General features: G+C 41.7%; 1 protein-coding gene across 8 annotated transcripts in view; it reads right to left on the bottom strand.

The window, feature by feature from the left end:
- ELAVL4 (ELAV like RNA binding protein 4) overlaps positions 1 to 27933 on the bottom strand; it is a gene marked incomplete at both ends in the record, with an annotated part of 85490 nt that overhangs the window by 17379 nt on the left and 40178 nt on the right. For all 8 annotated transcript variants that reach the window (XM_082666056.1, XM_082666055.1, XM_082666054.1 and 5 more), the window contains one exon: positions 6977 to 7080. In XM_082666056.1, the coding sequence (XP_082522182.1) occupies positions 6977 to 7080 (104 nt within the window). The remainder of the gene's footprint in view (positions 1 to 6976; positions 7081 to 27933) is intronic.

A 27933-nucleotide genomic window follows, 5' to 3' on the forward strand; every position in this document is an offset into this window, starting at 1 on the left:
AAAACTCAAGTGTGGAAAGATCCCCCGGAGGCACCGTTAGTGCTATTAGAAGAATAACGCGAAAATGGAGAAATGGCTAAGCAACATCAGAGCAAGAGGCTGAAATAAAGGAGCTGCTCTCCTTTCCGGAGAAGCGAGGGTTTTTTCCCCTTCCGAAAAGCCTTCACTCACGCACCTTCCCCTCCTCTAGCTCTGCTCCCTCCGGAACCGGGCTGTTGCCTCGCGATAAAGCTTCTCTTTTACTCTCTCACCTCCTCTCCTGACTGAACGCCAACCCTCCTGGGTTCGGCCACAGTGGCAGGAACAGCTTTTTTGTCCCCTCCTCCCGACCTAATCCTGAAATCACTCACGCCTCCAGTTTGCACAAGAGCCGTGCTCTGGGAATGCTTTCTTTAAATTCATATTTTTATAATTTGAGTAATAGTTTAATGCAATGATTAGGAAAAGAAAAGCCACAACATCATTTGTAAATGTAATGCAATGAGAAAAGGAAGGAAAAATATAAAAACGTTAATAGCATGGAGATGGGAATGTCTGACATTGCCTTCATTACATGATAATGAATTTTCCGAATTATTTATAAATAAGCCTGTTTTGCTTTTAAAATGAGTCAAAAAAGCTCCTAATAGAGCTGAGGAAAACCAAAGTCTAAGGCTGACAAAAACCTAGCACAGCAGCCTGCAAGCCTCTGGTTTCGTTCGTCAAACAACCTAAGTGATGCACCAGTGCCAGATGAACCTACTTGGAGCTTTACTTTGATCAGATCCCTCTCCTGCTCAAACTGTGCACAGCTCCCTACTCCGGCTCCTCTACCCCAATCAAGTGGGAACCCCTGCAGCCCTGTGGCAGTCCCCATCTCACCACATTAGAGGCGCTCCTTCGCATGTTTGTGGCTCCCATGAGAGATGAGTTTCCAGAGGCAGAGCAGTGAACACTTCTCTAATCCTGGTCCTCAAACTCAGGTTAAAACCCAAACAGGTGTCCCACTGCACGGAAAGGGTTAGGATCCTACATCCTCAAATCCCATTCTGGATCACTTTTTACTGAAGGCTCTCAGTGTAACTTGTATATCAATCCAAACTTCCGGTAAACATATCCCTCTTTTGAAGCTACTACAGAACCATCTACTTTTCTTTGTTCCTAATTAATGCAACACAGAGCTGGACTACTGCAACTGCATTCAACAGAGTGCTTCTTAGAAAGAGGCTGGAATTCAGAAGCTGCTCTTGTAGATGCCCTGCAGAGGTTCAGGACTGCGACAGGCATCCACTGCGGGGTCCAGGAGTACTGGGGATCATCTTCCAGAACCCACAGCCGTTTTGCTCAGTGCTTCTCAGCATCTAAAGTGATCTCTGTTGGAGACAAACGGGGGGTTGGAAGCTAAACAGCACTTCCAAGGCCCTAAACAGGGCAAATAATCTCCACTGGGTTTATGGTTGAAATGCTGAGAAAAGACCCAATTTTGGGTCTTTGGCAGCCTAGTCAGTGTAAGCCCATGGTCCATACCCCATGCCTCTCTCTCTTTTTTTTTTTTGCGGTATGCAGGCCTCTCACTGCTGTGGCTTCTCCTGTTGTGGAGCACAGGCTCCGGACGCGCAAGCTCAGCGGCCATGGCTCACAAGCCCAGCCACTCCGCGGCATGTGGGATCTTCCCAGACCGGGGCACGAACCCATGTCCCCTGCATCGGCAGGCGGGCTCTCAACCACTACGCCACCAGGGAAGCGCCCCCCCATGCCTCTCTGACTCACATGGGTGGAAGAATCTCCAGGGCACTGCCATCCCTAGGTCACCGAAGTCCTAGGACCTAGCTCAGGGCCTGGAAAGCAGGGGTCTCATTAGATACGATCTGAAGTCAGGTCTGTCTCCTGATTGATGGCAGAAGCCCCGAACCACAAGTCTGTTTACTGAAGAACCCAGAGGAGCCATGCAATTCATCTGTTTGCTTTTTATATATCTTCCCTCACCAGGGAGTATAACCCATGTGTGCACAGAACCAAATACACACCCACACACTCACAGAATGCATGTGCCGCTGAGCAAGCAGGCAGTGAGACATTCCCACACTGACGACCTATTGCCAGAGTTATTTTTAAAACATTTTTTTCTCATTCCAAATCTCACTTACTAACTGTGTGATCCTGGATAAGTCTCTTAACCTCTTTGGGCCTCAGTTTCCTCAATTGTATAAAGGAAAGAATCACTATTTTAAGAATCAGAGCTGATGTGTGTAAAGCATCTAGCCCTAGGGAAGCTTCAAGGGTTAAATGTTATTAAACATGCGTAGCGGTTAGAATACTGTTGGACACAGAGTAAATGCTCAATATAAGGTATCATTACTATCATTATTATTATTATTTCCTTTCCAGCTCATGCTCACATATTAAGTAGCTCCCCTTCTGGAAGAATCTTTCACGGCACCTTTGGATGCTAACTCAACTCAACTGCTGGCCACTTGTGTGCCTTCGGACAAGTCAATTCATCTCTGAGCCTAATCTCCAAGAGGCGTGGGAACCTGGCCACTTTCTCCCACTAAAGAAGTTATAATCCAAAGAATAATTCCTCTGCAGTCATGTGTTTGCAAACATGTACTAGATGGTTCCAAGGAGATCTCTGTAATGCATGCTTCCAATGAAGATACTTGGTTTTTTCCCCCAGATAGGCAAGTTATCTGCAGTCATCCACACTACTTAGAGGGGCTTATTTAAAGAAGCATTCTCTTTCTCTGCTTTGATGCTGTATCTATGCTAAGATTGTATTCTCCTTGAGGACAGGGGCCTGGTCTTCCCTCCACGTGCCCTCAGTATTCACACACAATCACATTACAATCCCCCTTAATAAAGGGGAAACGAACATTTGTTAACAGGGAGCCATCATTTGTGGGCACCTTCTACTAGCAGCCTAGTAATGAATCATTCACTTTCAAAATGCAAAATAGTGTGTGTGTATTTAAATTTGAGTTCAGAGGCTGCAAACTGCTTCTCCATAAGTCATCTCTTAAGTTTTGTTTGTCCCAGCAATCCCACTACTGGGCATATACCCTGAGAAAAGCATAATTCAAAAAGAGTCATGTACCAAAATGTTCATTGCAGCTCTATTTACAATAGCCAGGACATGGGAGCAACCTAAGTGTCCATCAACAGATGAATGGATAAAGAAGATGTGGCACATATATACAATGGAATATTACTCAGCCATAAAAAGAAATGAAATTGAGCTATTTGTAGTGAGGTGGATGGACCTAGAGTCTGTCACACAGCGTGAAGTAAGTCAGAAAGAGAAAAACAAATACCGCATGCTAACACATATATATGGAATTTAAGAAAAAAAAATGTCATGAAGAACCTAGGGGTAAGACAGGAATAAAGATGCAGACCTACTGGAGAACGGACTTGAGGATATGGGGAAGGGGAAGGGTAAGCTGCGACAAAGTGAGAGAGTGGCATGGACATATATACACTACCAAATGTAAAATAGATAGCTAGTGGGAAGCAGCCGCATGGCATGGGGAGATGGCTCGGTTCTTTGTGACCGCCTGGAGGGGTGGGATAGGGAGGGTGGGAGGGAGGGAGACGCAAGAGGGAAGAGATATGGGAACATATGTATATGTATAACTGATTCACTTTGTTATGAAGCAGAAACTAACACACCATTGTAAAGCAATTATACTCCAATAAAGATGTTAAAAAAAAAAAGTTTTGTTTGGCTTGCCTACATAATGCTCTAAAATTTTTTGAGTTGGTTTTTAACCTTTAAAAATTGGGAGATTTGGCATAAAATATCTAGCTTTTGGTTTCTATTGAATAAGTGGAAGATCTGACAATGATCTGGGTTTAAATAATCAGTAGTAGCGGAAGAACAGCTGCCCCTTTTAGTGCTCTCCAGCTCACTATAGTCTCCACTACTCCCTCAGGGCTTTCTAGAACTATCCCTGAATCTAGCTGTTCATCATTAACCTTCAAAGCTTAGGAATTAACTCTTGGTTTGCCTGCATCTATGTTGTACATTACGTTTGAAGTCGTGTGTTTTGCAGGAAGCAAAAGGAGGGACAGACTTGACCGAAGTTTGCAAACATGTACTACATGATTCTGAGGAGATTTCTATGATGCATGCTTCCAAAGAAGATACTTGTTTTTTCCAGATAGGCAAGTTATCTTATTCCTTCATGGGAATAAGAGCAAAGAGATAAATCTCATGTCACTTATCAAAGCAAACTGAAGCAGAAGAAGTAAATAGTGGCCTGAAAGGCAGAAAAGTAATTTAAAAAAAATTAATAAATGATGAGACTATTAACAGCACACAAAAAGGGTTTGCTTTTTTCTTTCCTTTAATATGATTTTTACCTGAAACACTGTGTCCCTTTAGGAAAGGGAAGAAAAGTTAATAAAGGAACCTATCACTCAAACTTAATTTTTAGTATGGCAAATAAACGCTTTAATGAAAGGGCTGAAATCCCCAGGTTTGCACATTAAATTTTCATTCATCGTAGAGAATGGAAATTATTGATTCAGCCGTGGCATCATGCATTTTGAATCCTACAGTGCCTCGGAAGCCCACGTTGCTGCTGGGTGCAAATGTGCTGGCAGCATTTTGATGCAGGGTGAGCACAGGGTGGGTGAGGGAGTGGGGAAAGGGATATAGAGATGGGAAGGAGGCTGACTGGTTCTTCACAGAAAGAAAATAATCAATGTTCCTTGTTTCTAAGATCCACTGAGACAAAGCACTTCTTCTGATGGCATCATGGGCCAGGGTGGTTGCATTCTGAGATCAGAAAAGCCGGATCCACTCAGCCTTTTGGGAATCTTCAATGGCTTCATGGAATACTTTATTTTAAAAAAGCAGAATGGATGGCTAAGAATTTGACCCTAAGCTCTTGGGGAGGTTTGGGTTTTAAGAAAACTGTAGAGGAAAGAAAAGCATCTTTCTCAGTTTAAGATTAGGGAAGAGCATCAAGGGAAGAGCAAATGTCTGACATTCTAATGCTGAACTGGATAACACAAAAAAATCAATCAAACCCACAAATACATCTCTCAACCTGGTGTGGCCTCATCAAAGAATCAGGTGACAAGAGCATCCTATCTCAAAGCATTGAAAATAGGTATGTTTTTCCTTTGAAAGAAATTAATGCTCCTGTCTCTCAGAGGACTACCCCATAATTAAACAACTCTTGATTATTTCTCCTTTAGAGAACTCACAGGGACTGATTCTAAGCTGAGACTGAGGCAACCTGTGTCAAGCCCATTTTGGGGTCTTTGTGAAGCCCAGATTGCATGAGATCAGGAAAGCGATCATCTTTAGAAAATAAGCTAAACTAAATTGCAAAAGTAGAGTGGCTTAAAAGAAAGGAAAGAAGGAAGCAAGGAAGGAAGGAAGGAAAGAAAGGAGGAGGGAGGGAGTGGAGGAAGAAAGAAAGAGAGAGAGAGAGAGAGAAAGAAAGAAAGAGAAAGAAAGAAAGGAAGGAAGGAAGAAAGAAGAAAGAAAGATATAAAAGAAAAGAGAGAGAAAGAGAAAGAAAGATAACCACATAATATATTCCAAAAAGAGAAGGTTTCTGTTTTGTTTTGGTTTTGTTTTGATTACCTCCCAGCTAAGATTTTCTTACACCAGTAGCCTCCTGTCAGTCTGGATGTTGGAAAAGTAGCTCTGTTGAACCATAAAGTTCTGGTTTTGTGTTTTCAAATGCTGAGAGCTGGTGCCATCTGTAGATTTCCGTTCTGGGAGAGGTTTCTCTTTTGTCCTACTTTGCATCAGACCTGCTGTCGTGAGGATAAGAGCGCCCAGGACACACCTCCCCATGGTTTCATAGGCTATGAAGGATGGGACTCATTAATCGGCTGGCAGCTGCCCCCAAACAGGATGCTGCCTGGAGGTAGGGGAAGAAGGGAGAGGGAGGCTGAGGAAGAGGCAGGCTCCATCCAGGAGACCACCACTGGCTGTCAGGGGCCAGGGGCCGAAAGCAAACAGCACCACCTCCTCAAGGATCCTCACAAGGTGAAGACTGAACGGAGAGAGTGACTATCCAGCCACAGAAATGTCCATTTGGAGGAGCAGGCTCTGGGGGACTGTTTTTCTTTTCTGACTTGAAACAACCCCTCCTGAGATATTATCTACCAGTCTGATTATTTTTGGATTGCTAGAATGTTTACTTTTTCATTCCTCCCCAGATGTTATAGTACCTGACCCTATTACAACCAGTGCATTTCTTTTAAACTGATTTTTCCTTTTCAAGTCTTGTTTAGGAGGGTCCTCTTCACCTTTAGGTAAAACCAAGATGCTTGGCCTCACATGTGAGCCCCCTGCCTACCTCCTATCCTCATCTTTTCATCATCTCCCTGCTCAATCTTAGGCCATAGTGTGTTCTATATGTTGTTCCCCACTCACAATGTTTATATACATTTTCACAGCTTTGCATGTGTTGTTCCCTCTGCCTGGAACAGCTTCTTCCCTTGGCTCTGCTCTGACCATCTTTGCAGGCTTGAGCTCACAGGCATTCTTTTTTTTTTTTTTTTGCGGTACGCGGGCCTCTCGCTGTTGTGGCCTCTCCCGTTGCGGAGCACAGGCTCCGGACGCGCAGGCTCAGCGGCCACGGCTTACGGGCCCAGCCGCTCTGCGGCATGTGGGGTCTTCCCGGACCGGGGCACGAACCCGTGTCCCCTGCATTGGCAGGCGGACTCTCAACCACTGCGCCACCAGGGAAGCCCACACAGGCATTCTTGATGGGGTTAGTCATCCCTGGCATCTTACCTGCTCTCTGGAATGGAGCTCCCACAGCTTGTGGTCCCCTCCCTCTACTCAACCCTCACCTCTTTCTTCTGTAATGATCTGTGTCCCTCACTTAGTACAGTGGATGGTAAGTGTCCTTTGAATAATAAATAAAGAACGCCACTGCCAGCTCCCTCATAGCCTGAATTTATTAGATCAAAGGAATGAAATTTAACCAGTGCCTCCCAAATAAGGAGCTAACATGTAACCTCTTACCTTTATGGTTTTGGTCTGGAGTCTGAGTCCATTTAAAGTGTTGATGGCTTTCTCTGCATCCTTTGGATCAATATAGTTAACGAATCCATACCCTAAACTCTGTCCTGTGGAAACATTTTTTAAAAAAGAGAGAGAGAGAGCTCATTATCTTTATAGAGGTAACACTTCCCATCGCAGTGCGTCAAAACCCTCTAGTACATGGTTCCTTTTATATCAGGGTTTACTCCCAGGTTGAGAAGTTTCTAGTTCTTCCATCTCTCACTCTGGTCAGGCTTTAAACTCACAGGAGCTGCCCCAGCTGGGAATAGGTAAGTGCCCGTGCACGTCCACACCATATACACACAAGTGTCCACTTAATTGGGAAGAGGCAGGGCAGGGTAGTGGAAAAGAGCAGGTGTGGTTTGTTAGAAGAGTTCTGAATTGGAGTCCTGGGGCTTTTCCTATCAGCTGTGTGACTCTGAAGAGAATTCACTTAATCTCCTGTTTTCCCCAGACATTTCTTCTCTGCAGATACCAGCACTTGCCACAGACAGGTTTGAGAGGGTTAACAAGATATTGAGCATGCAATGCCTACCTAGAACATAGTAGCTGCTCAACAAAAGACAGCTCTGCTATGCTCAGTCCTGTAAAATTGGGACAAGTGCTGGATGCAGTAGCTGTGTCTGCTGCCTCAGTCATGCTATCCATGCCTACACTCAGAGGACTGTAGCAAGATCTGAGCAGCAAAGACTGGAGACATTTATAGTGAAGGCACGGCCAGAATTTAAAGCAATTGCAACAAATCATTCATTGCCCTCATCATTCCCCCAGCCTAAGAACAATAAAAAATGGAAAGAACTGGGGAGCTCCTAACACTTTGCAGAGTGCAAATACACTCTGCAAAGAGGATTTAGCTACTTTAGGTGAAGATGGCATCAACTTGTCTGAAAAGAGAGGTAGCAAGTGACAGGGCTCCCCCACTAAGTGAAATAAAAATAATGTGCTTGCGATCGTGCCACTGATTATAAATAGTCCATCAGCTCTGCCATGTGTCATCAGCCAAAAATATCATTAGGAAACTTTACATTTTCTGACATACTCTTTAAGAAATACAGAGCTTGGGGTGGCTGCAAAGCCAGCTTGAACTTCCCAGGCAATGTTATTGATTTGTGGGCGGCAGCAGAGCCGAAGGGGAGGAAAATGACAGGACATCACATGTCAGGAAAGACTGATTACATAAAGCTCTCTTTGGAGTACACTCAGACCAGGGCTGGGAGACAATACAGCAAAAAGTCTGCCATGTCCTGGTGACAGGAGCCCACTTCAGCAGCCAAAAAATCTTTCCAACAGCTTCTGTTTTGCTGGTAAATGTCTGTGTTTGTGTTGGTCGTAGGAGGGAACCTGGGAAAACAAGTTGGGTTCCGGATCAGAAAATGGATGACTTTATTATCCTTTATAGGGTGGAAGTAAAGAGAATCATGAGGAAACTCAGTTGCGTTTTTGTCCCCAAAATGGAAAACCCCAAATGACAATACATTAGGATATTCCTTCTGTTTTGGAATAACAGGGTTAGAACAGGAAAGACAGGCGCAAACTTCGCCAGATATGCCCTTCACCAGCCAGAATTAGTAACTGAAGAAGGGGGAGAAAATGTTGAGCACGCTGTAGCTACCAGGGCCCTCCTCTTTCTATTTCACTGGGTTATGTGTGGTGTGTGAGAGGTATGTGTGTATGAGTGGCGAGTGCACATGTGCACACACACGCAGGCACACACACACAGGAGAGTAACAGTTAGAGAAAAAGATGCGTGTGAACACAAGACCCTGCTACATGTTCTCAGAAAATTTTTTGCAAATCCAAAAATACATGAGACTAATTCATTGGTTTAAAAATATCATTCATCCTAAATTCAGCTTCACCTCATCAAGCCCAGCTAAATTCACCTAATTAAGTCTATTTTCATCATGCAAATTTATCAGTCCTTATTTACCTTGTATATAAGAGAAGCCTTAAAAATTGCTGTAAAAGCCTTACAGTTATTTCTTTTAAACAGTCATGCACCCAACTGAGGGGCTTTGGAGGGCACTTTTAAAGTAATAATCTCAGTGACAAACCTTATGTATGAGTTCTAGGAAACAGGTCAGAGTCAATCTATCCAACTAAATTTGATTTGTATAAAATTAAAATGAAAATAAATAAATAAATAAATAAATTAAAAAAAAATTAAAATGAAATACGAAAAATATAGACAAAACATTCACCACTTAACTGCACTTAACCACTTAACAATGACTCATTGTACTGATGGAATATATGTGGAAGAATTTATCATGCCTACCAGTGGTGCATGTTCCCTGATATACTACCTTTCTTTCCAGTTATTCATATATTTACGGAAATCTTAAATATATATAGTGGCTATGATTTTTATATTCTATATTTTATCTTTATTTTAGAACATTGCTTCAGGAGGAAGGAAAACACACTCAGATTCTAGGAAGGTTCTGAAGGTCAAGTGAAGGAAAGACTCCTGCCCAGCAAGATACGCCACATCTACCCACACGCCTGTGTAGTCCCAAACCCACCATCACCTTAGTACCTGACTGCAATTAGCACAACCGTGTTATGCTCACCTGCTCTAGGTTTAGAGAGAGACTGCATTTAATGTCAAGAATGAGGGTGCTTTGGGGAAAACTAAAACCTAGATGAACACCGTTTCAGAAAGGAAAGGGATAAAAGATCAGAGGTTTTCCTTGATATGAAATAATGAACTGCAAACTCTAAAACAGAACACTGCACTGAACAGGAGGAGGAGAGAGGTGGAAAGGCTTGCCTGTGAATTGAAAGATATGAGATAAACTGGCAGCGCAATAAAACTACCTGTGCTTAACCTGGTTCATGAACAGCCTTCTTTACATGCTTCTTTGCCATCAAGGAAGGAATACAGCTAAGTCTCATAAAAAATACTCAGTGGAGCTAAGCATATTCTTTTAAAAAACTCTTGAGAGGATTAGATCCCTAGGTAGAAAATATAAAAACCCAAGCCTCATTTCTTTCAGAAACTGTTTTAGTAGTGAGGGAGAGTAAAATGAGGAAGAATTTTATGTTTTAATTTTGGTGATGGGTTTTGGATTTGCATTTCTGTATTTAAATTGTACACAGAACATAGAAAAATACAAATGAAACATATTCACAAAGAATACCAACACTATTTCTACGAGGACCAAGAGAGTCACCATGCTGGGAAGGCCCAGGGGACCCAGTCTGGAGCCTAGAACTAAGTGTGTCTATATGCATCCCAGAAATAGACAAGGTTTTTGTTTTTTTCTTTCTTCTTCTCAAATAGCTTCATTCTCTCCCTTTATCAGCAGCAGCAAGATGTGACCACACAGGTATGGCAACAGTAATTTCAGAACAGAAAATTAAAACAAACTTTATTTTGCTCCCAGTGTATGAGCTTATTTTGATAGCAAGCCAAGCATACAAATGAAATCATTGAAGTTATGTTTACTGAATCACCAATAAAGAAAAAACAAAATCATTAAAGACAAGATACAATATTATAAAATGAAGACTACCTCCAATATTCAGAAACTATAGTGAGTGCCTGCTCCCTGATGCCCAAGACCTACAACCCTTCCTTGTGACCAGTCCTCAGCAGTCCTGACCAGCAGGCTTGGGTAAGAGGCCCAGTGGCCATGAATGGGCAAGAAAGGCATCCTTGGCAGTTTGGGATAGAAACTTAAAATTAGAATGTAGTTTCCAAGGGAAAACTGTTATACACAATGGCTACATTTTTAAGGCGCTTCAGTGTATTTTGGATTAAACAGATTCTTGTTTTTAACAAGCTTTTCTTAAATCTGCACCTGAATATTTCTATTTTTTAAACTGCGCACATATGCATATATACACACAAAGACACGACGTGTCCTCTTACTACAATGTGGCAATATTTCTCTTCTGTTATAATGATTTCTATACCTAACTTCTCCCCTTAGAAAGCAAACACTTCTCCCTACAAGAACTAGTTTATAAAGACTGCGTACTTGAACATGGTAGGTACTCAACAAATATTTGATAAGGGAACAGATGGATACATACACTTGTACTATTTCTCCATTGCTGGAAGCACATGACCAGGATGTGTTTATGTTTGGAGGGAGAAGAGGATGAGACGGGCACCTGGGGAATTCATTTCGTATTTGTGAAAAAGGGAGAACAGGACAACAAGCTGACATCAGGGACTGGAAAACACAAACAAAAAATGTCCTGGTGGGTTCCCCTCCAGCACAGATCAGGTGAAAAATAAAAACCATCCTGGCTCACGTTTCCAAAGAAATCCTGAGTTTCCAAAGTGCCTTTCCACCCATTATGTCACATTTGAGTCTCCCAACAACCCCGTGGGAGAGAGAGTCATCATTTATAGATGTGGAAACTGAAGTTCTGAGAGAAGAGCGATTTGCTCTACTATCCCTGAATAGCTGAAACTGAGTCTAGATCAGGGGTTGGCAAACTGTTTTATGTTTAGGGTGAGACAGTAAATAGTTTAGGATTGGTGGGTCCTCCAGTCTGTCATGATGACACTGCCATTGTAGCGTGAAGGCAGCCATGTACAATATGTAAACTAATGAGCATGGCTGAGTGCCAATAAAACTTTATTTAGAAAAAAAGAGGCAATGGGCTCAATTTGGCCTTTGGGCCATAGTTTGCTCACCCCTTGGTATAGATCTTTTGACTCCAAATCTAGTCCCCTTTGCCATATCCACAGTTACTGCGCTGGAACTAGTGTTGTTGACAACTATACTGAGGCCCTGAAATATCTCTGAAGTTGTTTTGAACCGCCTGAGAAAAAAGTAAATTACCTTCAATAGTTTGTGTTAAGCACTTTTATTGTATTCAAATGCTAGGAAATGTCACCATCATAGCTGATTATAACCCCTCATTTCCCAGTCATTCTGGAGAGAAGTTGTTTTCCCTTGCCTTTGGGGTCCTGTGGGTTATGACAGCAGGACCCTAAATACGACATCCTTATGGCTGATGGCAGCAGCAGAGAAGCTGTCCCCTCACAGGGCTGACCGGGAGGAGCCTCAGCATTTCTGCACTGCCAACCTGCACACATTGCTCTTTCTTTCTTCAAAAACCATCATTCTCCAGAAACCGAACAGCTACTCCCCTCATCTGCAAAGCCCCCAAGGGGGCAGCCAGATGGGTACCTGCTGTTGATGAAACCTTCTGCGTTGAGTAAGGAATTTTTGTGGATGTTGGAACCCTTAGCTCAGGCTGAAATTCTGTTCTCAAAGCACATGATAAAATCCCCAGTCACCTCAAGATCACCTGCAGGGCAGTAATCCACATGCTGGGTTAAACTCAGCCAACTTCAAATCCTAGGACTCCCTCCCTGCCAGTCCTGAGATGACATTCCCTGTTGTCCACTGCCTTGAAATCTACTTCAACACACCCTAAAGAGGGTCAGAGAGTTCTGAGGCTGTTACTGCATGTACTCATGTATGTGTGGCCCAAAACTGTACTTGCTGTATATCCTTGGTTAATTCATTTAAGCTTCACCAGCCTGTTCCCTTATCTGGAAAAACAGGGATAATCCCTTATCTTCACAATCAAAGGATCACCGTGAGGATTAACTATATTAACATGAGGATGAACAGAAGCTACAATTTATTCAGTGCCTACTTTGTGCCAGGCACTCTGCTAAGTGGCTTACTAAAATTACCTAATTTAATCCTGTGGAAATGGGTACCATTAGGCCCATTGTAAAGATAAGGAAAGTGAGGCTAAGAAATGTTAAATAACCTGCCCCAAGTCAACCAGGAAGTAGGCCTCCAGGCTAGGATTTGAATGAACTCAGGTCTGCGGGACTTCCCAGCTCATGCCTTTTCCCCACAGGGTTTGGTCTCTCTGCAAAGGCACAGCAGTGTCTGGCATCAGGCAAGAACTCAAGGGGATGCACACCCCTTGTGTTGGGAACTCTTCCCCTTCTTCACAGTGACTGGGATGCTTTGAGATGCTAGAGCATCCATGGCTCTGTTCCTTCCCAGCCCACCTCTGTGGGTGTTTACACTTGCTGGACAGTCTGAGTCTTGGATTTTCTCCTGCAAACTCAAGTGTTAGTAGAGCCAACTAATCAGAGGATTTATTTTCTTTTGGTAGTTCACACAATTCCCTCAAAGTAAGTATGGTTTAAAGTCTTGCTACTCTAAGTGTGATCCCTGTACCAGCATCACTGGGGACTTGTAAGAAATGCATCTTCAGCTTATTGCTCTGTGACCGAGGCTAAGTTGAATGAACCTCTCCACACCCTGATTTCTGAGAAAACTACACATCTAACTCAGAGTCACAGGGAAGGGAAGCTCTGACAGGAAAGGATTTCTTAATATACGCTATTTCTTTTCATCCGCAGATTTTGCATTCTTACTTTGCCTCTTTTTGCTAGAGTAATCTCATCTGCAAAATGGACTTAATATTACTTTTTTCATGGTGTTATTAGGAGTACTGAAAGTGATAATGCTTGTAAAGTGCCTGGTATATAACAGAGGCTCAGTAGATGCTGGTTTCTTTTCTTTCGTCTCCCATGCCCCAGTAGATACTGCCCTACACTGTTGCGTCTGAGGATGCTATCTTCTGAATGAGGCCCAACCTCCTCAAAGGTAGAGAATGTTTCTGATGCTTTTCTTTCACATTGGAGTACATAGCATGCAATAGGCATACTAATTCCACAAATAACTGACACTTACTACATGCTAGATACTATGAGTGTGCCTCCAATAACCAGGAAATTGTTCCTGCCTTCAGGTGACTTGTCTCACTCCCTAACCCCCCAATCAGAATATCAATTCACTGATGGCGGAAACCAAGTATTTTTTGTTCTCTGCTATGTTCCCAGAGGATGGTGGTAAGAGGTATGGAACCAGATCCCATGAGACACATCTGAAAGACCTGTGGGCTTTAACCTTGAAGGAGAGAAGATTCTAGGGGTGCTCAACACTTGAAAGGCTGCATGGGAAGTCAGGGGTAGGCTTGCTATGTGGTGTCCCAAGGGAGAGAATGAGAATCAGGCAATAGAAGAAAGTGAGGGAGTAGATTTTTGCCTTGATAAGAGGAAGAACTTCCTACTAATGATTTTATAAGGATACAGGCTGCCTTGTGAGGTGGTAAGGGCCCCCTGACTAGAACTATGCAAACAGATCTACATTTTATCAGGAGATGTTGCAGCAGTTAACAAGATCAATTCATAAGATACCTTCTAATGCTAAGATACAAAGGTTCTAAATTATATTTATTTGAGACCCCATGCTCACAGTTTATCCTGATTTCTAACTGAGAAAATAAAAATAATAGAGAATATTTATTAAGCACCTACTGTGGGCTAAGCACTTTACATATATTATTATTTAAATCTTTACAACCTCTGAAGCAGGCATTTCCATCCCTGTTTTACAGAAGGGGAAACTGAGGCTTCAAAAGGAGGAATAACACACCCAGGGTTATTTGGCTAGAGAATAGTAGCCAGACCCATCTGACTTCAGAGCCTGTGCACTTTCTGCTGTGCCCTGGTTTCTTGAATATGTGCTGATTTGTGTGTTAAACACCTGCCCTGACACAGCACAGTGTGCCTGAGACTTTGAGAGAGCCTGGGTTTTCTAGTACTATCTCCAAGTCTTCATTCTTTCCATTTAATTTCAATATATACCCCAAAGTATCCCCTTCCCATCTTCCACATTGGTTGTGTCTGTCAAACTGGATCTGGTAGGTCATAGAATGACAGTCTTGGAAAGGACTTAACTATCAATCATCTTTGAGTCTCTTCTACAGATTTGGCAACTGAGGACCAAGGAAGAAGCAAGCAGTTCATGGTCTAGTAAGAAAATCAGAACTGTGAATCAACAGCTATAGTAGAGTGTGGCTAAGTGTTGTGACAGTGAGAAGGAGAGAGGGCTTTCTGGAGGATATAACTGAGTTGAGACTAATTTGAAAAGATTGATAGGAGATAGCCAGGCCATAGACAGAGAAGGGCGTTCCAGGAGGAGGGGACAGCTTAAGCATCTATCCCTTGAGGAGAGAAGACTGCTATTCAGTTTATAGCTATTACTTCCAGGAGGCCAGTGCAGCTGATGTCAACCTGAACTGTCAATATCGATTCTAAGTTGAGTGCTCAGATGTATACATGAGATCTCCCCATACCTCTGGCACTGATTTAGGAATCATTTAGACATCTGAAATTTTGAGTGCCTCTGCTCTCTGCCAACAACAAACACTATTAAAAAAAACAGGACCCAGCCTTCTTATTCTGAATTCCCAAAGTATTTAAAATTACATTGAATCAGTACTTGGTTATTTCCAGAGGCTACATTCTGGCTTCCTAAGCAGATGAAACTTCCCAGTTGAGAGCTCATCATGCGGCATCAAGATGATAACAAGCAAAGCACTTGGTCCACAGTGGGCATTCAATATAAACTTGTAGATCTAAATGTATTTCTCAGTGAACCCTAAGTTCCTTAGGGCAGGGACATGGGTCTTATTAATCTTGGTACAACCAATGTCTGGCTTTCAGTAAATCTATGTTGAATGAATGAATGTATGAATTCAATAATCAAATTAATAGTAAAAATATAGTTATCATTTTTTGAGTGCTTACTATGTATACTGAGTGCTTTATTTCTTTTTTTCCAGCTTTACTGAGGTATAATTGACAAATAAACTTGTAAGATCATACACACTACCATATTTAAAACAGATAACCAGCAAGGACCCTGTGTATAGCACAGGGAACTCAGCTCAGTATTCTCTAATAACCTAAATGGGAAAAGAATTTGAAAAAGAATGGATACTTGTATGGGAATAACTGAATCACGTTGCTGTACACTCGTAACTGTGAATCAACTATACTCCAATATAAAATAAAAATTAAAAAAATAAAATAAAGTGTACAGCATGATGATTTTTATATATATATATATATATATATATATATATATATATATATATATATATAAACATCTTGTGAAACGATTCCTCCCATCTAGTTAATTAACACATATTTATCTTTTTTTTTTTTGCAGTGAGAACATTTAAATTCTACCTGACTGCTTAATTTGTATCATCTCATCTGCTCCCTAAAACAATCTTACAAGTTAGGTATGGTCACTGCCATTTACCATTGAGAAGACATGTCCAGAGGCCTCAGATCCCAAGACACAAGTCCCTCTGACTCTAAAGCTCATACAGGCTTTCAACAGAGTTTCTTGATTTCAGAGACGATATCAACCAAACTGTTCAAGTAGATGTAAAACAATACCTCTGTTACTGGGGTGAGGTACATGGAAATTCAGAGTATATATGATGATTTCCAGGAGTCCCGAAAGCAGGAAGGACCAGTTACAAAGCTACACTATTTCATAAAGAAAGCCAACCAACCAGGAGTGTTTTTTAAAAAACTTACTCCTTTGGTTTGTTCTATAAAGTAAGTTGCTCCAAATGACAGATATTCAAACATACACTTCAATAATAAGCCTCAATAAATGAAAAAACTGAACTAATCTGGACCTTATTTTTCTTCTGCCCGTTCAGGAAAGAAAGGCGATTCATAGGATAAAAAGCTAGTATCAAGTACTTAGATTTAGTTAAAAAAAAACCAAAAGGAAAATGTATTCTAGGTAAAGTACCAGGGAAAATAGAAGCCTCAGTGACAACTAGCTTACCTTCAGCATTTATCACACAAAAAGAAATGTTCAGACTGATGACCCTGGGGCAGTAAGAGATTCTTAATAGAAGCAACATTAAATTAAATTATGTTCAGAATACTCTTACAGACAGGAAAGAATAGTCACATATTTAAATATTTTTAACAAGGGTCAAAACAAAAAGAGGAGGAATTTGGCAAACTCCCAGCTAGCCAAAGAAATGAACTAGAATTCTTAACTCTCGGTTGGCTTACTCTCACGTGAAACAGAGTTCTCGATGTCAGACAGACAAGACCTTCCCCCTAGAATGGATGTGAACCAACAGGTGATTCCAGAACTGCAGCTGATGTCAGAGAAGGGTTTAGCAACAAAGGAAGAAGAGGCAGAAAAAGTTATCAGGTTAATACTAATTATATACACTGTAATCAGCCTTTGGGCAAAATGAGATTGTCTATGGGTGAAATGTCTGTGGGTGAAAGGAATTGCTGTATTTAGGCACAAAGAAAATTACTTCTAAAACTCCCATCAGACACTATTCTTATAAAGGGCAGGTGGAGGCTCCTGATATCATATTGGGATTTAAATTAATTAAGATAAGTTATGTGAGAGGGCTTGGCACAAGGGAGATGTTTCATAAGTACTAACTGAATATAAATCTATTAAAATTGCCTTTATTCGAAGTAAAAGAAAATTCATGGCTCTCAGCGAAGGAGGTGAGATAAATAACTGGTCTGTGCAAAGCTAAGTCAGGATGTCAAATATGAGTTGCAGAAGAATTTTGTCTGAAAACCTTTGCCAGTGTCTTCTCTGAACTAAGGGCATGGGGTTCTCTGGCCTTGGGACTTAACCGCTAACGGCTGTGTGGAACTTCCCGTCCCTACCATCAAGGAGTTCAATGATAGTGAAGTACCATCAGGAAGCTCATGACTGTGGTCTGAAAGCTCAGTTTGGCTCCAACAAATGTTGAAAAAGAAAGAAATTCCCCAGATGCATGAAAAAAAGAAAAGAAATAAGAAGCAAAAGTATATTTTCCCTTTTCTTCACCATTCAGCTTACAGTTAAGAAATAAGACAAAATAAAGAAATCAAAACCCAAGAACAAAATAACTCACACAGAAATGGGTCTGTGGAGTAAGAATGGAGGAGGGAAGCCATATTCTTTTGTTATTTTTTTTAAAAGCTAAAGGCTTCTGGGGTAATGGCTGCACCAAGCAGGTGTGACCAGCTTCATCACACTGAGTCAAATACCTGGGAGAGGTGAAAATGAAGGAGTGCCTGAGATCCGTGCGAGAATCACCAAATGTAAACACCTTCTAATGGCTCAGCTCTTTCAGGTGATGGAAAATGAAACGTCACCCTGACAGTCAGGAGACCAAACGAACCCATAAATTAAATAATTCCCAGAACATACCCAGTACTCAATAATTTTCAACAAAAATGCCTAGTATGTGATGGGACTTTGCTGGTGCTAGAGAGATGGACCCATATGGCATCATCTTGTGTCCCTTTTGGGAGTCGGTAACACTTTCCTGGGACACCAAGGCCTCCACTTGCCCATCCACATGCAGTAGATGACCCCACCTCTTTCTTAACAAAAGAAATGAGGTCATCAGGTAGTAACTGGCTCAAACTGTCTGCTTTCCTTCTACCCGGAAAACTTATCCCTAATGGAGCTCCATTTCTCCCTCCTGGCTAAGAATGTACAGCCCACAAACTGCTGGAGAAGAAAAGCTTCTTTGGGTAATGTTACATATTATACACCGTTCTTTTTAAGATTTATAACACACATTAGCACAGACTCAGAGAAGTAGTGATAAAAAGAAACTCCTTTATAACTTGGTTTACTTCATTTTCCCAAACTCATGCAGTCACATAACCTATTTTAAAAAACATATTACCTATTAAATACCCTTGGGAAAGACTTTTAGATGGGATTTCCAAATGAACATTACTCTTTCAAACAGGACTGAATACTGTCTCAAGATATAATTACCCTAAGGTGGGTGGGTGTGGACCCCGATTCTGAGCTATAGTTCCTAAGATACCAGAGGCACCAGCAGAAAACAAGGAGACCAAGCCAGAGAATACCTCTAAGGTCTCTTTTCACTGTGATAGTCCATGATTCTGTTTCTCAGAAGACATCACACAGACTTGCTTCTGGGATAATCTAGACACAGGACAGAAATGCACAGTGGGGAGGGGGTCAGACATCTGTGTATATATTCACATGTTAGTACACATTGTACAAGTCTGGTTCTAGCTCACTACGTATCAGTAGTCAGCATGCGACGAGCTCAAGGTGTTTCACTAGGAGAACCAAAGATCCAGAGGAAAAACAAAACAAAATTGTGTGTGGCTATGTGGACCCCAAGCAGGAACACACACTTATAGGTACGTACATACAGGCATACACATGAACACTATCTATATTTAACTAACTAGGCATACAACCCTGGGAGGCAGTACAGTACTGTAGGTAAAAATAGAGATTTTGAAGTCAAACAAACATGGGTTCAACTTTTCCCTGCCACTTAGAAGCTGTGTGACCTGGGACAAGGTACTTAACCTTTCTGAGTTCTGTTTCCTCACCTGTTAAATAGAGCAAATAATACCTACACCTTGCAGAACGGCTGTGAGAATTATATATGTCAGGTGCTGTTCTGAGTGTTTTACATATACGGATGCTCACAATAATCCTATCAATATCCCTATCTTACAAATGAGAAAACCGAGGCACAAAGAGAGTAAACATTTTCCTGCTATACAGCTAGTAAGTGGTGAGGCTGGGATGCATACAGAGCAGCTAGCTCTTACTCACTAGGCCCTCCTGCCTCACACAATCCTGGATTATAGTAGGTCCACGATATTCCCCTGGAAGACACAGACACACATACACAAATATATAAACACCCTACACCTCCTCTTCCTCTCCGGCTTTTCAAATCTGCTGGTTTTGTCATTAGTTTATTACACGATGCAGTTCAAGTGGGCAGCATGCAGACACCAGCTTCCCAAACACAAGGATCCTGTGTGGCTGCTCAAGGAACAGAAGAACAAATTCAACCCTGAGAAATGTTAGTTCATTCTGAACGATGACTCACAGCCGCTATTTTCACAAACAGCCTGCTAATTAAACTTTCTTATGAACTCTGCTAACCAATTTTTCCAATGCATGGAGAAAAATCATTCATTATAGACCGGAATCCAAAATCTAATATCAAAGTGCAAGTAGGATCTGTGGCATTGTAATTTGATCAGCTTGAGCATTAATAACAGTTACACACTGATGTCTGAGAGAGGTAATCAGCTTTTGTTGAGATGTACGTAGATAACTGAACAAAACATTTGGAAGGCAGACTAGAAAGCAAAGCTAGCTTATCACAGGAGTTTTAGTATTTACTTTACCCTCAGAAATCCCCTGCTTACAATATCCTATCTTCCAGGTGACCACAGTAATATCCTGAATTGGTATAGCACTTTAACGACTTAATGACACATTAGCAGCTCATCTGATGTCACAACACAGGTAAGGTGGAAAGAGCCAGTGTTATCCCCATCTTATGCACAACAACCTGAGGCACCCAATGGCTTGATCCACTGAAAACCCCAGAGCTAGCGCTAGAACGAGAACTTGGTGGATCTGTCCATTTCTTCATGTTGCCACTCATAAAGGTGGCCTGATTTTTAAAACAGTCTCAGAAACCATCCTGACATTTTCAAATATTGAACTAAAGGCTTTAATTTATAATCTTCCAGAACCACTAACACTGCATTAGTAAAGTGCATTATTACTGTAGCTATTTCTGAGGCTTACGGGGATACAGCCTACACAGCCACGTTCACAACTCAGGATGAAACAGCAGAATGCAGGGAACCCTCTCTGTGAAGGACTCCTATCCCAACTGGCAGCAGCATGTGGTCAGAGAGACACAGGTACGCAGACAGCTCAGCCACCTGCCAACTGTGTGACTTCAGGTCAGTCATTTTAAACTCCATGAGCCTTGGTTTCCTCATCTGAAGAATGGGGTCACCATTACCTCTTGGGGGCAAGGTCAGGATTAAATGAGATAACACACATAAAGTGACTGGTTTCTAGTACTTAATAAAATTGAGTTCCCATTCCATCCTCCTGCCTTCTCCTACTTGGTCCTTGGAATTACATACTGAGAACTGAACCAGGACAGAAATCCACTTTCCCACTCCTCTCCTTTTGTCTGTTTGTTGGCCCAGTGGTAGAACACTTAGAGAGAAGAGGGAAGGAGTTATGGGATAGAAGGGGTCCCTCACATTTACAGGTTGTTTTAGTTTACAAGTGTCTTTATCTGTCACCTGGTTTGAACTCACAAGTACTATCCAAAGAAGGTAGGGTAAGGATTTATCTTTTTACTGTATATTGAGAAAATGGAGGTCTAGGGGAATGCAGTGACTTATGCAAGGTCATGCCTGCATCTATTAAGTGTGTGTGTGTGGAGGAAGGGGGTTGTGGTGTAGGACTTTGACTGACATCTGTCTCACTTCTGGTTAGTCCAATGCACTGCATCTGGTATTTCTGACCAGGAAGTTGGTGTGTGTGTGTATGTTTGTGTGTGTTGGGGAGTGTAGAGCTCTTGGGTAAGTGCTCATTTCTTTTGTACTTAAAGGGTGGCCTGTCTCATTGGGAAGCCTCCACTGACTGGTGAGGGGCACTGGGAAGAGAAAAGGCAGCTGAGAACTAGTTGCAGTTTCCAGGGTCAGGGCCAGGAAGTGAGAGTGACATTCATATTTTCCTCTTTCTTGTGCAGCTCAGGGTCCCGGACAATGGGGAACCTGCCAGGATTCAGTGTAGGAACCCTCACCAGGGAGATGGAAGCAGAGGACTGACGTTCCTGTGTGCCCAACCTTGGGAGTGAGGGGAAGGGGGAAGACTGCAGAGACTCAGAAGCCACCAATACCTCAGTCCAGGGCAGCAGGCAAAGAATCTCACTTCAGGACGCCTCCTTTGGCACACTGTCTACACCCTATGTTAATGAAAACAGGGACTCCACTCAGGCAGCTTCTCTGTGTGGCTGCTTGCTCTGGCCATAAAAAACAAGTCGATCAATCCAACATGGATTTAATTTGAAAAAAGGAAAACTCTATGTATGTGATTTCAGGCTTCATATCCTATCCTGTAGTAGAGCTGGCAGTGGGCTCCACGATCAGAGGCTCTAGTGAGTGTGGTGGGAAGGGGAGAAGGGCTGAGATCCTGGTTACCATTTGAGAAGGGGATCAAGGTTGTCACCATCCATATTTCCTTGACATAAAGAAAACACAGACTAGGGGGCCAGGTGGTCTGTTACTTCTCAGACAAGTCACCTAGTGACATATAATTTACAAATTTTCTCTCTGGTCTCCTTTTACCATTCTACACCCATTTCCCTTCTACCTTGTTTTTTTTAAAAAATCTATGGCTATTTTAATTTTAGCTCTTTTCCATCTCATAAGCCAATTCAAATCCTTTTTGGATCAAATGGCATATAAATAAATAAGGAGGCAGGACAGGAAACAAGCCAAGAAAATAAAAAAGAGAGGAAGAAAAAGAAAGGAAAATAAGAAGCCAAATGTTTCTTCTTTGGGGTGCACTGGCCTTATCTGTAAAGTAAGTATAGACATTGCCTATATTGGCTACTTTAATAGGGTCAGAGGAGGTACTGAATATAAAAATCTTTGAAAATAAACATGAAAGGCAAATATCAGGGATTATTAAGTATATATTTTATGCTCATACTACCAATAAAACTATTTAATCTGATTTAAGACGTTTGTGATGAGAAATTCTATTAGCAGCCATAGGAGTTAGGGTAATTACCCTAATTAGCTGCATCCACTTAGTGTAAATGGTGCCTTGTTTCACCAGACATCCAACTACAAAACAAGGGCCAAGCAGAAAACCAAACTTATAAATCAGCAAGAAATTGAAGTAGGTGGAAAGAGAGTCACTCAGAGAACATGGCCCTGACCTCAGCAAGAAAAACAATGATTCTCAAATCACAGACACCATGGGAAGTCTGAAAGTTGTCCACCTCCTGTGTTAGGTCAGGTTATTTATTAGCGAAGTAGAAGGAACACACTTTGGAGTCTGACAGACTTGGGTTCAAATCATAGCTCCAGAACTTATTAGCTATGGCCTTGGATAAATTACTTAAACTCTCTGAACTTATTTCATAAACACAAAGGGGGTACTGACTTTACCCCACAGAGTAGTCCTGACTATTCTATTCATTATCCCTTGAAGATATCTCTGAAACTTGGCTCAGCTGTGTACTGGTCTGTGTACACAGACTACAATGTACTCTCTACCAAGTTCAAGGCTTGCTCCTATTTGACACCTGCTCTGAGAACCCCAGCCCACAGTGATCTTTTTATCCTTTGGACACCCATAGCTGATGTTTTCTTCTTCTTCATTCAGCAGAGGCAGGTAAGGGAATAGAAAAGACCATAGGTTTTGCACTCTCCAGCTAACTGACTCTAAGCCTTGGCTTTCTTATCTGTAAAATGGGGACAATACCATTGTCCGTGCACAACTGGTACAAAGCTTCAATGAGATAACATATACAGCGTGCCTAGCACTGTAGCTGACACACAGTAGACAAACCTCCAACTTCATTGTTCTGTTATGAATCCTTTTGTGCTATCTTTCCAGTGAAATTAACAGCTAGGGTCAGGAAAGGTGAGTTTGGGCTTTAGTGAAAAACAAAACAACCCCCCCCGCCCCCCCACCCCCACACAAAGCAGCAAGGTGGCACCATTTTTATGCATCATAAGCAGGCTCCCAGCCCCTCCCAGACCTGCAGGCTTCTGTAGGGTCCTGTGATTTGTCCTGGCCTCCCCCGCTCATTGGCCCTGCTAGCAGCAACATGTGGGCACAAACTATGTCTTACCCTTTTTAGCTTCCTCACAGAACCTGATACAGAATTTAAGAGAAGAGAAGGAAAGTAAATAACATTTATTTGGCCTGAGGGAGCAGACACTAAATAAATATAATTGGCCGATTGAAAATGTTTTACAAATGTAAAAGCCTTATACAGATATATGGCCTCCATCTGAATTTTATCTTCTTTCCAAACTAGAAATATCTTCTCCCATCAAAGTTCAATTTGGGGCCGTAGAAAAAACAAAAAGGCAACTTAAAAAAGATCTTTAGTTCTAACAAGGAATAAAAGACAGATAACAGAGTTCATCAATTAAGAGCAGTAAGGGAAATGTGGAATGGGGGCAGGGTGGAGGCAGAGTGAAAAAAGAAATCACCACTACCACAGCTCACAGAAGACAAGAAAAAAATGAATTTCCCATTAACACATTTCAGAAAGCACTTTCCTCCTACCCTGAAGCTGACGAATTACATTTTTAGATAATGTGTGGAAATTTCAGTTTGACATTACCTTCCTGCTTAGTTCCTAGTCTCAATCAACCAGGTCATTTTACAGAGAAGGGGGAAGTGAGTGAGTGTGTGTGTGGCGGGTGTGTTTATGTGTTGGGGGAAGGAGGGGTGGTTAGTGAACAAGGAATTGGTCTTATGAACCAAACTGTCAGCTAAAGTACAGAAATAGAAAATCCTTAAAATACCCAGTCCTGATTCACATCCTAGGTAAAAATCCTCTGAGACATCTCTCTTGGGATGTGAGAATATTTTCCTACGGGTTATCTGAGTTCAGAAGCAGGGCAGAACCCTCTGATTTGGAAGGGAAGATGAAAGGAAAGATAGCCAGGGGGCAAAAGGAAACCATACCTGGTCTCTAATCCTGCCTATTGCCCTCCTGGGGAAAGAAATGTGTCAAAAGAAAAAGATTGTGCCTGCACAAACTCTAAACCTCACAGCTCCACTCAATTGCCAACCTGTCCTAATTAGAAAGGATGCGAGGTCTCTGATTGCCCTTGATGGGTATGTAAGAGGCACGATGATTATATGGCTTACTGTCTGCACTTAACGTTCTGACGTTCTCTAAGTTCCCCTTAATAAAGCAGACCCCTATTCTCCTGTTCTGTAACTGCATTAGTTTCCCAAATCTTCTCCATACCTAAAAATTTTCCATTCACCTCCAATAATAATCAACCCCCTCCCCAAGTCAACAATTCAAAATTCTTTTATTCGTCTTTGTGTAATACGTATAAAATGACTGCAGGGAGGTGATAAATAAAATAACAGATGCAAATCTGCCTGATTTTCCTCTGAATTCAAGAGGCACATTGTACTGTACCAAGTACATTTTCAAAATCAGCAGCAAAATATGCTGATAAATGCTACTATTTCCTCTACTCTTCCCATCGTTAACGAATATCCCTCTGATATGCATGTAGAAAAGTTCATTTAGCTAATCAATATCTTGGGATTTTCTTGGATATGCATAATTGAGGCCGGGTTTTAAGTATACTTAAACTTAAGGCAGGATCCATTTCAATACGGTGCTTGCAAGATAAAGAAAAGGAGAACACAGTGAGGGGTATTTTGTGAAGAGAGAATCTGAAGGTAAAAACCACTCCAAGTCTATGCTTCCTTGTTCAGGTAAGCAGCAACCTGCTTAATTTAAAAACATCGGCATTAGTGAGAGAGTGGCATGGACATATATACACTCCCAAATGTAAAATAGATAGCTAGTGGGAAGCAGCTGCATAGCACAGGGAGATCAGCTCCGTGCTTTGTGATCACCTAGAGGGGTGGGCTAGGGAGGGTGGGAGGGAGGCTCAAGAGGGAGGGGATATGGGGAGATATATATACGTATTGCTGATTCACTTTGTTATACAGCAGAAACTAACACACCATTATAAACCAATTATATTCCAATAAAGATGTTAAAAAAAAAGGAAAAAAGGGGAAAAACACTGGCATTTATTTAATTCAATGCATAGCATGCTATTTTCCAAAACAAAAGATTTTGAATTCTAATTATATTTTCCCTGTACTAAAAGTTTTCATTCCCTAGGCAATATAAGCTGAATTGGTTTGTATAGGGGAGATGTCAGTTTAGTATCTTCAGGGAAACTGCCAGAGATAAACTATAATGGGACAACCCACAATTAGTCAGACAGCCAAGAGTTCAAGTCCCAGCTCCCCTACTTGGGAGCTAAGTCACCTTGGGCAAATGACTCAATTGCTCCTAAGTCCAAGTTTCTTTGACTGTAAAATGACTGTCTTGTGGATTATGTGAAACTCCATTTATTGATCTCAGCACAATGCTTAGCACATAGTAAGTACTCAATAAACATTGGCTATGATTACGAATCTCCAAGAAGTCCCAATTTACTATTTAAATGAGCAACTATATTTAAAGCTTTTAATATAGTGCCCAGAACACATAGAAGGCACACAAAAACATGCAAAAGCTGCTGCTATTATTTTTATTCATCTTTGCTGGGTGCTGTCAGAAATTATACTAATAAAACTTACCCTAGGGCTGAATTCACATTTCAGGAGTGAATTCAAAGTACTTTCATATTTTAGGATTTTTTTCAGCGCCTTTTATTGTTTATAAAGTTATCTTAGAAGCAAAACAATTAAGTTCTCAAAGTGTCCCTATTAGTCGTTCCCTGTATATGAGGTAACATGAGGTAACCCACAACCCTCACTCTCCTCTCCCTCTTTAACCCAAGAGACTGTATCCCATGTAATGCCTCTTGGCCTTGATGCTCTAACAGACACAGCCCTCTGCCCAACCCCCCACTGCTGTAGTCCACACTCCACATCTTACCTCCTGAGAGGGACATACAGGAATATTAGCACTTTCACAAATCCGAGAAAGAAGAGAAGTTACCCAATGTCACTGAATCAAAACTGAGATGGTTCCTTTAATTAGAGGTGTGATTCTACATACAAAGCCTGTGGCAAAGAATTCACCCTGATGTCTCCAGTAGCGAGGCATCTTTTTTGCCTTATTCTGCTCTTTCCACTAAATGATAATATTAATTAAGCCAAAGATGTGTTATAAAGGAAGAAATGAAGAGATGGATTAGAGGTGGGGTTCAGGAAGTGTTGTCTTTGTCCGTTGGGGTGCAACTCTAACTGTCTTGATGTTTTTGTGTGCTTAGCTTCACTTGGCAATGCTGCTTCAATATAAGACTACTGCTTCCAAAGAGGCACGCCCCAGCTCTGCTTCCTTTGTCCAAAGCACAGAGGAATAAAAAAGTCTTTTGTTCTTAGACTGGAATTTTAGCTCCATTCCTTTGCTTTTCTTCCCTCTACCTAAATCCTAACCCCATCTTTCAACCACCGCCGCCCCACTCCGGCCAATAGCTCCAACTAATACAGACTTCACCCTTTCTCAGACATCCATAGCCCACATAATCTATTCCATATAGTGGTCACTCCATAGATTCAGTTTTATAATCGATAGTATTCAGTTTGGACCATGCTGTCCTCAAAACCCCTGCTTCAGAGCTCTCACTTGCCTGAAATGGATAGAAAACTCCTCTTAAAAACTGCATTGTATGGGCACATGGAGAGTGACATGAAGTAAAAGTATAATTCTTTTTTTTTATCTCTATGATGCAAATAATCACACAATCTAGACCGGCAGATCAAAACTATTTGTTGTTGTACACGGATTGATTTCTGGCGATTTTTCTCTGTTAGTTTCCCCCATGCTTTCTCTATTCCTTTTGGAGAGAAGTGATAACAAGAGGGACAATTATAAAAATGCAGTTTAGCATTCCAGCTGTTCTGGCTTTAAGACATACCCTGAGCCATCTAACTCTATCCTGGTTCAGCCATATGTTTCCTCCTCTCAAATACCGATCATCTAGGAACCTGGATTTGGAAATGCAATCTCAAAGCTTGAAAATCAAAAAGGCAACAAAATAAAAAAAAAAAAATAAGAAACGAATTCAATTATCTGCAGTCCACGGGAATAATAGAATTTTTACCAGGGGTTTGGTGTTCTTTGCCTGAGTTCCTCAGTTGCATAAATCCTTGTGGGCCACATGCCGCTTTCCTTCCTCTCTAGCAGCAGAGGCTGCAGGTGGATGGAGGAGAAAAATAAAGGACATAGCTTCCAGAGCCTCCTTGTGTTCACAGCTGCACACTAAAGCGACTTGGGACACACGTCTTCTCTCCCTGGTACCTAGATTATCCTGATAAGCAGCCTTTCCCAATTGGAAAAAGAAAATCTAGTATCTCTGAGAAGATATTAACAGAGATGTCCAAAAGCGCTGTGAGGGAACCTTAAACCTGGCACTTTCCATAAATTTGGGTCTCCACTGAAGACGGAGTTATATCCCCAGAGGATGATAAATATTGTTATCTTTGCCTCCCGGTATACACAGGAGTACTGTT

The sequence above is a fragment of the Grampus griseus genome (genome assembly GCF_964374135.1).
Source record: "Grampus griseus genome assembly, chromosome: 1".
Lineage (NCBI taxonomy): Eukaryota > Metazoa > Chordata > Mammalia > Artiodactyla > Delphinidae > Grampus > Grampus griseus.